Consider the following 10,173-nt stretch of genomic DNA (forward strand, 5'->3'; position numbering starts at 1 on the left):
AGGCGCATTGCACAGTCCCAGCGCCTCACGGGGTCTCCGTGCAGCAGCCGGGAACACCAGACGCCGCGCCCACCGGCGGCCCCGAGCAGGCGGCCCCGAACCAGCCCAGCCCGGCCCTTCCCCGCAGCCATAGGCCGCTCCCGATCGCCCACGTGACCACCCCTCCCACATGACCGCCCGGCGAGTGGGCGGGCCGCGGCGCGCCCCGCTGCCCGCGATTGGCGGAGGGGCGGTGCGCACCGCGCGGTGAATGGCTGGTCGGACTGCCCATCGCGGCAGCAGCCATGGCGGCGGTAGCCATGGCGGCGATGCGGCGGCCGGTGCGCTGGGCCCTGGCGGCGGCCGCGCTGGCCGTGGCGGGGCTGGCGCTGGACAACGGGCTGGCGCGGACGCCACCGATGGGCTGGCTGCACTGGGAGCGCTTCCTCTGCGCCACCGACTGCGCCACCGACCCGCACCGCTGCGTCAGGTACCGGTGGCGGCGGGCGGGAGCGTCTCGGCTCCGGGATTGGGTTTGGGGGCACCGGCCTCGGGGGATCGCAGGTACCGGCGCCGCGGGGGCCGGGGCCGGGGGCGGTACTCGGCGGCCCCGGCACCTGCCGCGCTTTCCCCGTGCCAGGGCAGGGGGACACGGCTGTTGTGCCGGTGCCAGAAACCGCGCTGCCACGTTCTCCCCTTTCTCCCCCGGCCGTGCCGCCTCCCCGTGCCCAGCGAGCGGCTCTTCGTGGAGATGGCTGACGTGATGGTTGCCGAGGGCTGGAGGGACGCGGGCTACGAGTTCGTCTGCATTGACGACTGCTGGATGGCCCCGACGCGGGACCGGCAGGGCCGGCTGCAGCCCGACCCGAAGCGCTTCCCCAGCGGGATCCGCAAGCTGGCTGACTACGTGAGTGCTGCGGCAGGGGCGGGGGGCCGTCAGGGACCAAACTACAGCCGCGCTGGGAGCAGGGAGGACGGGGATGGCTGCGTGGGGAACGGCCGTGTAGCTGCTGAGCTAAGGCCTGGCTTGCCAGAGCTGGGTTTTGCTTCCCCCTGCCTCACAGCTGCCCCATCCCCGGTTCTCTTTCCGCACGCACAGGTCCACTCCAAGGGGCTGAAGCTGGGAATCTACAGCGATGTCGGGAACAAGACGTGCGCCGGCTTCCCGGGCAGTTATGACCACTACGACCTGGACGCCCAAACGTTCGCCTCCTGGGGTGTGGACCTGCTGAAGTTTGACGGCTGCAACTCTGGCACGCTGGAGTTGCTGGCGGAAGGTGGGTGTGGGCTGGAGGCAGCACTGTGCCGCTGTGGGAATATTTCACGGGCAGCAGCAACTCTAGGCCCAGCGTGAGCTCCAGGGAGTTGGTTTTTCCTCACCATACTCATTGCAGGGATTTGTTTACTAAAGCAGGTGTGAGACTCTATTCCCAAGCCCAAGGTAAGGAGTGTTGCTGGCCCAAGTGTTTTTGATGTGTTCAGCCTCCTTTAGATTTCACTGGTGTGCGCAGCTTGAAAAAGCGGGTTTCTTACACCAGAGACCACATCATGCTGAGCACAGAAACATCAGCTGGGGGTTCTGAACAGACTGCCGCTTCAGCTCTTAACACAGCAGAGGCTTTGCCCTTCTGCAGTGCCTTTACTGGAAAGTGCAAAGCATTTCACACACTTAAACCCTTTGGTGAGGCTATGTCCACACAGATCAACTTGAAGCTAAAACAGTTTGTATCAGCTGTAAAAATGGCAGTTATCAGGGCTTTTAACAAAAAAATGAAGAGAGTTCTGGCATGACAATCCTAGTGGGTTTTGTTTTAAAGCATGCCAGTTAATTGCGCGCAGACTGGCAAGTCAGCAACTGAAAGCTCAGTAGTTCACTGCGCCGAGGTGGCTTGTCTGCATACTCTGTGAACACCAGCAAATCCCAGCGCCACAGGAGCAGATTTGTGGGAAGAACGATGCAACCGGGAAGGCAGTTTTCCCTTGAGCAGCCTCTCACTTCTGTCACAGTCAGCACCACGATGTTTGGCAGCAGGAGTCCTGTGCGCAGTCCTGGCTCTGCCTGGCAGGGAGAACCTGCCCAGCGACAATCCCATCGAAGCCAGTCCGTGGGGCATACGCCAGCTGCCGCAGCACAGCACCGTCAGTGACAGCTGAGCTGAGAGCTCTTGTTGGATCATATGTAACCCACACACAATCCAGTTGTATTGAAGCAGTTCCAGGGCGGAGAGCAAACTTTTTATTCCCTTACTGCTGATTGAAAGGGACTTAACAGGGCTGTCTAGGGACAAGGATGGGAAAAAAATAGTGCTTTTGCATTCCTGCCCAGTCCACATGGTGCAAATGTCTCATAAGAATGTAGTCCTGCAACACTACCCAGTGAAGCTATACCCAGCAGCTTGATAGACCCCAACTTGTATTTCCCAGGTATCTAGAGGAAAAACTGCCACACAGCAAAACTTCAGCCTCCTCCCATGGCTGTAGGTACAAAGAGATCAGAAGTCTTGGAGCAATAAGCCTGCTCGTAACCTGTGGCAAAGCTGTGAAGAAGCTCACCTGTCCCTGGGAGTCAAGAGACTGACTGCAGATGACAAGCTCTGCTGTCCTCCCTGTGGTGTTTCAGATGCAATAATAAGTTCAGTCTTGATTTTGCAAGGGTTGAACTGAAACCTCAACCTGTGACACTGGATTAGTTCCTCTCTTTGACCAAGGAGATTGTGTAACCTCTGTCTGTCCTCCTCTTTTAGGTTACAGGCGTATGTCTCTGGCCCTGAACAAGACCGGACGGAGCATTGTGTACTCCTGTGAGTGGCCTTTCTACTTGAGGCCCGTGCAGCAGGTAAGGCTTACCCTGGGGCTCAAAGTGGGAAGAACAGAAAAGGATTAAGACTGCAAAACAGCTTTCTGAGACTGGTCTGACAAAAAATGAGACTGTAAGGTGGAAGAAAACCACTTGTTCCTTTAGAGCTTTGAGGTATACCTGAGGTGAGTTACTCCTGTGCTGATAAGAATTGAGTAGAATCTTGCAGCAAGGAGGCACCACCCAGCTGGGGCATGCCAAAGAACACAGCAGCATCCGTCTCCTTTCTGCATCCAAGGAACCAAACAACAAGACAAGGGCAGTGCAAACACACAGTGAGCAGTTAGTTCGGTATTACTCCTCCTGGATGCAGGGAGCTGCAGACTCAGCCTTACAGTCGCCTCTAGGGACCAGGAAAGAGACTTTAGGACAGCCTGTTTAATAGGAATTCTCCAGATCGTTTACCAACATATTTCTGCCAGCCAGGGTCCCTGACAAACGTGTTACTCTCCCCCATAGTTGGCTTCCCCTGAGCTGCCACGACAGGATGTGGCCATTCCCTCCCACTGGGAGCTAAATGCATTAGTCACCAAAGGGTGTAAACCTATAAAATAGCAGTAATTACTGAGATATCAGAGTTTAATCTCACTAGCCCCATCACGCTTTCAGTAAAATAGAGCTCAGTGGAATTTTCTAACAGAAGTAGGTGGCCACAGCTATTCTCCAAAGGGAAGAAATAGTGGTGTCTGGAGTGTGGCAGACTGGAGTTCCTGGGCACAAGGCATCCTAGGGAACCAACATGCACTAGATCAGCCAGGTAGTTGGTGATGAAAGTTATTATCAGAGTTCTTCCTCAAATTAGCCCTGATCCAGTCTAGCTTTGTGTACAGTCTTGTTCTTGTACGGTCAGGCTCTCTGGCTAATCACACTCATTGTTTTGGCAGCCCAATTACACGGAGATCAAACATTACTGCAATCACTGGAGGAACTTTTATGATGTCTATGATTCCTGGAGCAGCATCAAGAGTATCTTGGACTGGACAGCACTTCACCAGGACAGCATTGTGAAGATAGCTGGGCCAGGGGGCTGGAATGATCCAGACATGGCAAGTAGAGCAATGCTCCTCCCTTGCAGCACCAGCAAAAAATCCTTTCCTTGGTTGTAGGCTGAGAAGGGTGGGGAGGGAGAGAATTCGGGGAGAAACATTGAGGGAGAGGGCTCTGTCAGGGTACCAGCATCTTGGTGAGAGGGTCCCTGGCAGGAAAGGGAAAGAGAACTACAGCTTTGGACAGTACCGGGGAATGCCGTTTCTGTGTAACGCAGCCTCTACCAGCAGCACCAGTTCACAACACTGGTGTGGCAGTGGGACACAGTCTCTGAAGTGCTGATCTCCCACGAGAAGGAAAACCCTGGGTGCCAGCATTGCAAGGAATGAATAGCTACATCCAAAAGCAGATTCTTAAACACTGCCTAGCCAGCTAAGGACCCTTCTTTACCTCCACGGGTGGCTGATCGTAAACTGCCACACTAGTCATGCCATGCCTTTCCCAACCAGCTGGTCCTGCTCCTGGCACTCAGCTTATCTAACCAGTTCCCAAATAGGGATCCCACCCTCAGCATCCTGTCACTTCCCAGTGCTCCGGTTGGTGGCCCAGTTTCTCCTTGTCAGGCAGCGTTACCAGGCATTGTTTTCTTGTCACAGCTGGTGATTGGCAACTTCGGGCTGAGCTGGGACCAGGCGGTGACTCAGATGGCGATGTGGGCTATCATGGCTGCTCCCCTCTTCATGTCCAACGACCTGCGGCACATTAGCCCCGAGGCCAAGTGGCTGCTCCAGAACAAAGACGTGATCGCCATCAACCAGGACGTGCTGGGCAAGCAAGGATACCAAATCGCCAAGGTACGGTAGGACCCAGTTGAGGGTGTGGTGTGGGGCACAGGCAGCCAGCCTCCTCAGAAAGGGGATGTGAGAGGTATAAAGGAGTGCTCAGGGCTTGGGAACAGGAGCCCAGTGAGCCCACTTGTTCCTGAAGCCTGCTTAAAACAGGTATGAAGATCATCACTTCTGCCTCCCCTAACGTAAGCCCCGGGTTTATTTTCTCCTTGGCAGGACAAGCACTTTGAGCTGTGGGAGCGGCCCCTGTCTGGCAGAGCCTATGCCGTGGCAGTGCTGAACCAGCAGGAGATTGGGGGACCCCAGAACTTCACCTTCTCCCTCAGCTTCCTCGGCAATGGGCTGGCCTGCAACCCAGCCTGCTCCATCCAGCAGGTCCTGCCAGCCAGCAGGGACTGGGGGCTTTACAGCTGGGTCTCCTCCCTGAGTGTGGAGGTGAACCCAACAGGCACTGTGCTGCTGAAAGTAGTGGCTCTATAGGAGGCACAAAGACAATCTTTTCCTAAGCCTCAGCCTCTGCCTGAACTTCTTGTCACAAGAAGCCTGTCTCCTTCCTCCAAGCAGGGTGCCTTTGTTCTGTCCCCAGCTATTCACTACTCGAGTGCTTCTAAGTGGACTTTGAACCTTCACCCTAAGGTGACCAACACCCACCACTCCATTGCCAAGAGATAACAGAGGAAGGGCTGCTGCTTCTCCCCTCTTTGCCCTTTCTCTGACATCTCACCTAACACCTCCAAGGGGCCATCAGGGTCTCAACAGGGCAGCAACTCCTGGTGATGCCCACTGCCACTACACACCAAAGAGGTGCAAAGGATGCACATGGCATCTTGCAGCTCTCCTTGAGCATTTCAGGGACAACAGGGAAACACAGCCTGGCTGCCTTGCTCTTGCTTTGCCAGGCCAGGGCATACAGTCCAGAACAAGAAAAGCTGCTCCTTCCACATCCTGACAACTCAGGGACTGGCCTAAATCACTGCACGTCTTAGCAACTGCTTTCTTGACAGCTGCCTGCTTAGTACAAACGTGATTAAGTATGACACCTCAGGTTTTTGAGTGTTTCTCCTTACCCCAGTCGTCTGCCTCTCACCAGTGGCTGTTACTTGCCTGTAGGTCACAATTCCCCCTCCACCCTTCATGGGGTCAGTGGAGTCCCCCTCAGTGAGCTGCCGTCTAGAAAAAACCTCTGTGCTTGTTTTCTACTGCTGGCAGTAGTAACACGGGTCCTTCTGAGACAGGAGATGGGTATTCAATCATGCAACCATCACATGCAAGTATGTTCTTTTCTGATTACTACACAATCGGGATATCTTGATTTGTTTTGTTCTCATTTCTGTTAAGCACTTCTCATTAAGCACTTTGATTAAAATGCCCCTTAAAAAGGCTTAAGGTTTTTCTTAGTTCCACTGTACAGGAATACAGCACGGTATCTGAAATTTAAACCATGTTTTAGAAAACAGGCCAGTTCTGTTCGCTAAGTTCTTGCAAAATTTGTCACTACTACAAACCGCTCAGTAAAGTTGACATGATGCAGCCATACAGTCCATCTCACAGGCAGAGGCCACAGCCGCTGCTGCCAACAGCTTAAGCAGTCACATCAACCAGTACTGAATAAGCAAAAATACAAATTCTGCTACTGTTTGGTAACTGAGTGCTCTCAGGTCCTATGAAGATTTTAAGAGGCATTTTCTCCATCATCCAGTCTGATTTGCACTACAGGAAAGTCAGTCTTAAGAAAGAGCTCGACATTGCATTCCCAGCACCTGCTGACAGTGAGCTTCATACTCACAGGCGTACGGCTGCCTCAAGTGGATGGACCACATCAGTGGCTGCACACTTGAAACACTAATGCTGTGCTTGGGCTTTAAGAAAAAATCTGAAGAGAGGCACCAACAGCAGTTGGCCATGGGGACAGGCAGCTCTGACAGCATGCAGCTCAGAGGCATATAACCACCCAATGGTGTGGGTGACACTTCAGCAGATGAAGCCCCTGGTACTAAACCCACGAGCTGCTCCAGGGCCTTTGCTCACACGTTCCCCTTACAGCAGGGCAACTGCTCCGTATCACTGCTTCATCTACCCACAATTCAAATTCACCATAGCATTCCTGATACGGAACCACTATAAGAAACGTGAACTGTTTTAAATGAAATAAGCTGCAGAAGTTCAGAGGAGGCCCTTTTGAAGGCAGCCTTCTACCGGCTCATCAACAAGCCTGGAGAAAAGCAGCAGCACAGCACATGTGCAGAGAAGCCACTGGTGCAAAAATAGACTGGAACCTCAGGCTTTACAAATATTCTAAAACACCTCTTAGTAACACAGCGAGGAGATCCCAGCCATTCACAGCATTTTTTCAAAAGCCTTCAGATTACAAACTGTTTACTAAGCAGCTTTCCAAGCAACACCTTCCTGTTGGTGTACTTCCAAGTCCCACCCCACCAAGAGAAGATACACAAAAATAAGCAATGGATCACATCCAAATACTTTAATATTGTCCACAATGAGTAGGATGGAGCTTAGAACTGGATCACCTGGCCCTGTAAGGAGGAAGAGACAGAGTTTATTCACTGAATGTTGCCACCCTTCCTCAGCCCCTTGCAGTACACAAACATACCTTTCTCTTCTTGTCTCCTCCCAGTTCAAAGTGTTTGCACCTCTTAATTGCCAGCATCCTCTTGGACCTGCAGTTGGGCTCCACGCACTCCAGCCTCAGCACAATCTTCTTTGTGGTCTTAGCCTGGGTGGAGGGGAGCAGAGTGTATCCATAAACAAAATGCCCACAAGCAGACAGATCACTGCTCTCAGGAAAACCTCATGATCTCCACTCCTGAAGATTCAGCAGCTTATTCTCAAAGTGTAAAGAAAAAGACTACCAGCACAGCTAGGCTCCCCCCATTTAAAAAAGGGCACTTTAAGGACCAGTAAAGGAAAACTGTGGATCTGCACCTGCCCAGTAAAGGACACTGGCAGAAGCATTCAGTGCGGCAGGCCTGGTCCCCAGCAGAGATAGTCGCACCAGAACAAAGTCTGTGCCAGTGAAGGCACCAAGGAACAGGCGCTCCTGCAGTAAGGCAGAACGCACCAACACTGCTCAGAAGTTCAGCAGAAAGCCAGGCAGCAGAAACACCTGAAAGCAGCACAACTGACAAACTGTCCCTGGAAGGAGCAGTGACACAATGTGTTCAATGTAGACCTGAGGCTACTGGGAAGTTAAATGAAACTCAAGACTGCAGAGGGAAGAATCAAAAGGTACAAGGCTACTGCAGCAGCTGGACTGAGCTGTAACCACCAGTTTTAAGTACAGGTGGAGAGTGCCAAACTGCGAGAGCTGTACAACTACTTTGTGTACCTTGCTTGCAGAAGCATTTTCTGCAAGGTCTCCCCACTTACTGGCAGCAAGTAAACTTTCAGCTCCTGTCTCATTTTTCTTGTCTTGCTGGAAGACTTCTTTCCTGAAAGTCTCCAGGAGAACGCTAGGGCCTTTGGGCAACAAACCAAGTAGCTCTATAATTGCAACTGAACAGTTCACACAAAAGTGATAACAAACCAGCCCACTGGGTTTTGCTTCCCTGCTGTCCCACGGATTTTGCCTGCTCCCCCACAACTCCTTGGCAGGAGGTACATACAGGCAGAGGGAAAACGCACTGCAAAACCATGGTTCCAGATACCCACACTGAAGAGGAAGAATGACAGCAGCTGGTTCCTGCAACTCATATGGAACACAACACACTGCTGCCCTCCCACTGCTGCTTTAAGACTCTCCAGAAAGGCCTAACACAGCAGCTCCCATTTACTGGCTCAGGGATATGGATTTCCCTACAGACAGCTGACCGAAAGAAAATGAAGTTGTGTTAGGCGGTTCGCCCAGGAGTTGCTCAGGCGTCGCTTCTACCATACCCTTGTCAGGGAAGGCAGCCTCACCACCCAGAACACCTCACAAACCTGGCAAAAGCTTTCAGTGAGAAACTACCCACACTTCAAGAACATAAGAAACACAAAGGGCAGGCTCCTTTTCCCTTCGCTGTACTCTTCCCCTTTGGCAAGCAACAAGGAAAACACTCATTTCAAGTATCACTTCCAACAGGCCCCTGCTCCCATACAGCATCACAGCTCCCTGCAGAGCCTGCTGTGCAAACACATGCTATGTCACTCCCGCAAAAAAAGGAGCATCTACACAAGACAGCAGCAGCAAGGAAGATAAGCAAATGTGGAGGGGAAACTCATGCTCCCCAGACAGCACTACCAGCACAGAGCTGCCAGAACACGGCTCGAGGGTGGGACCACAAGGCTGCGGGAGGCTGAAGTGTCCCACTCCAGCTGGGCAAATGGATTGCCAAGGAAGCTTCAGGTCCTCCTCCCAGGAGCAGGACTCACCTTCTTACGGAAGATGGGCTTTGTCTGGCCCCCATAGCCACTCTGCTTCCTGTCGTAGCGTCTTTTTCCTACAGGAGGAAACGGCCTTTTAGACAACGGCTCAAGACAGGCTACAAGCCCAAGCAGCACTCTTACCAAACCCTCGCAGACCTCTGACTGCAACTGCACAACCCATGAGAAGCGACCACGCTTCCCCCACAGCTGTGTGCTCGGCCCAACCACCACCCTGGTGCAGGCCACGACCACCGCAGGCCCCACGCACCCCCAGGACCTGTCCCCGAGGCCCCGGGGCACACCCGTCCCTACCCTGGGCATAGAGCGAGTCCTTCCCCTTCTTGTACTGGGTGACTTTGTGCGGCTGGTGCTTGCCGCACTTCTTGCAGTAGGTCCGGCGGGTTTTCGGGACGTTCACCTGGAAGAGCACGGAGAAGCTGGTCAGCACAATCAGGAGCCGCGCAGAGAGCCGGAGAGACGCCGCGCTCCGGTGGGGCCCTCGCCCCGCCGCTGCCCAGCGCGGCCCGGCTGCCCCTCCCCGCCCCTCGGGCAGGCCCCGCGCCGCCATCCCGGCCCTCCGGCCTCCCTCTGCCGCCCCGACCCAGCCCAGCCGCCGGCCAAGCGCCTGCCGCAGCGGCCGGCGCCTCGGGCGGGCGGAGCGGGCCGCCGCCGGGCCGGATGGCAGCAGATGGAGCCGGACCCGCTGCCGCCAGCGCTCACCATCTTGTCGGCTACGGCCCGAAGAGAAGGAGCGTCCCGGAAGCGGAAACAGATAGGAACAGAGGGAAACCATAAAGAGGAGACGTGCAGGGAGGTGTGCTGCGCCCCCTTGCGGGGGGAGGAGAGCGTGGCGGCGGTCTGGGGGTGCCAGGGGGTGACTGAGGCGGGGGGTCTGCGGGATGTGCGGGAGACAGACAGCAAGCAAGCAAGCAAGCAAGCAAGCAAGCAAGAGCATGGTGCTGCCACCCAAACTTCCCACAGCCCTGCACCCTGGTCATAGAACCATAGAATCAGTTGGAAGAGACCATGAAGATCATGGGGTGCAACCACAACCCAACTCTGGCACTAAACCGTGTCCCTAAGAGCCTCCTCTCTGCGACTGTTAAACCTCTCCAGGGATGGCCCCCACACCCCAGC

At 54.4% G+C, this 10,173-nt stretch overlaps 2 protein-coding genes across 3 annotated transcripts; one reads left to right on the forward strand and one right to left on the reverse strand.

The window, feature by feature from the left end:
• Positions 1–229: 229 nt before the first annotated feature.
• Positions 230–6,052, forward strand: GLA (galactosidase alpha). Its single transcript, XM_082061727.1, has 7 exons — positions 230–469; positions 712–886; positions 1,079–1,256; positions 2,724–2,815; positions 3,721–3,882; positions 4,480–4,677; positions 4,888–6,052. The coding sequence occupies exons 1-7, from the start codon at positions 285–287 to the stop codon at positions 5,149–5,151; spliced, it is 1,254 nt and encodes a 417-aa protein (XP_081917853.1). The 5' UTR covers positions 230–284; the 3' UTR covers positions 5,152–6,052.
• Positions 6,053–7,138: 1,086 nt separating this feature from the next.
• On the reverse strand, positions 7,139–10,088 carry RPL36A (ribosomal protein L36a). 2 transcript variants are annotated; one of them, XM_082061728.1, is made up of 5 exons: positions 10,062–10,088; positions 9,349–9,454; positions 9,043–9,110; positions 7,283–7,405; positions 7,139–7,205 (listed from the first exon to the last, which is right to left on the reverse strand). In XM_082061728.1, the coding sequence occupies exons 1-5, from the start codon at positions 10,071–10,073 to the stop codon at positions 7,185–7,187; spliced, it is 330 nt and encodes a 109-aa protein (XP_081917854.1). In that variant the 5' UTR covers positions 10,074–10,088; the 3' UTR covers positions 7,139–7,184. The 2 variants fall into 2 exon arrangements, with proteins under 2 accessions (XP_081917854.1, XP_081917855.1); XM_082061729.1 differs by lacking the exon at positions 10,062–10,088 and adding an exon at positions 9,757–10,055.
• Between the last annotated feature and the right edge of the window lie 85 nt (positions 10,089–10,173).

Source organism: Streptopelia decaocto, assembly GCF_964273445.1.
Source record: "Streptopelia decaocto genome assembly, chromosome: 10".
Classification (NCBI taxonomy): domain Eukaryota; kingdom Metazoa; phylum Chordata; class Aves; order Columbiformes; family Columbidae; genus Streptopelia; species Streptopelia decaocto.

Excerpts from the sequence above, each read along its gene's own strand:
- GLA (XM_082061727.1), top strand. The coding sequence starts at position 285 with ATGGCGGCGGTAGCCATGGCGGCGATGCGGCGGCCGGTGCGCTGGGCC. Across the intron at positions 3,883-4,479 it reads GCTGGAATGATCCAGACATG|CTGGTGATTGGCAACTTCGG; the intron begins GCAAGTAGAGCA and ends TTCTTGTCACAG. Across the intron at positions 4,678-4,887 it reads AAGGATACCAAATCGCCAAG|GACAAGCACTTTGAGCTGTG; the intron begins GTACGGTAGGAC and ends TCTCCTTGGCAG.
- RPL36A (XM_082061728.1), bottom strand. Across the intron at positions 7,406-9,042 it reads AGCCCATCTTCCGTAAGAAG|GCTAAGACCACAAAGAAGAT; the intron begins GTGAGTCCTGCT and ends CCCTCCACCCAG. Across the intron at positions 7,206-7,282 it reads GAGGAGACAAGAAGAGAAAG|GGCCAGGTGATCCAGTTCTA; the intron begins GTATGTTTGTGT and ends TCCTCCTTACAG.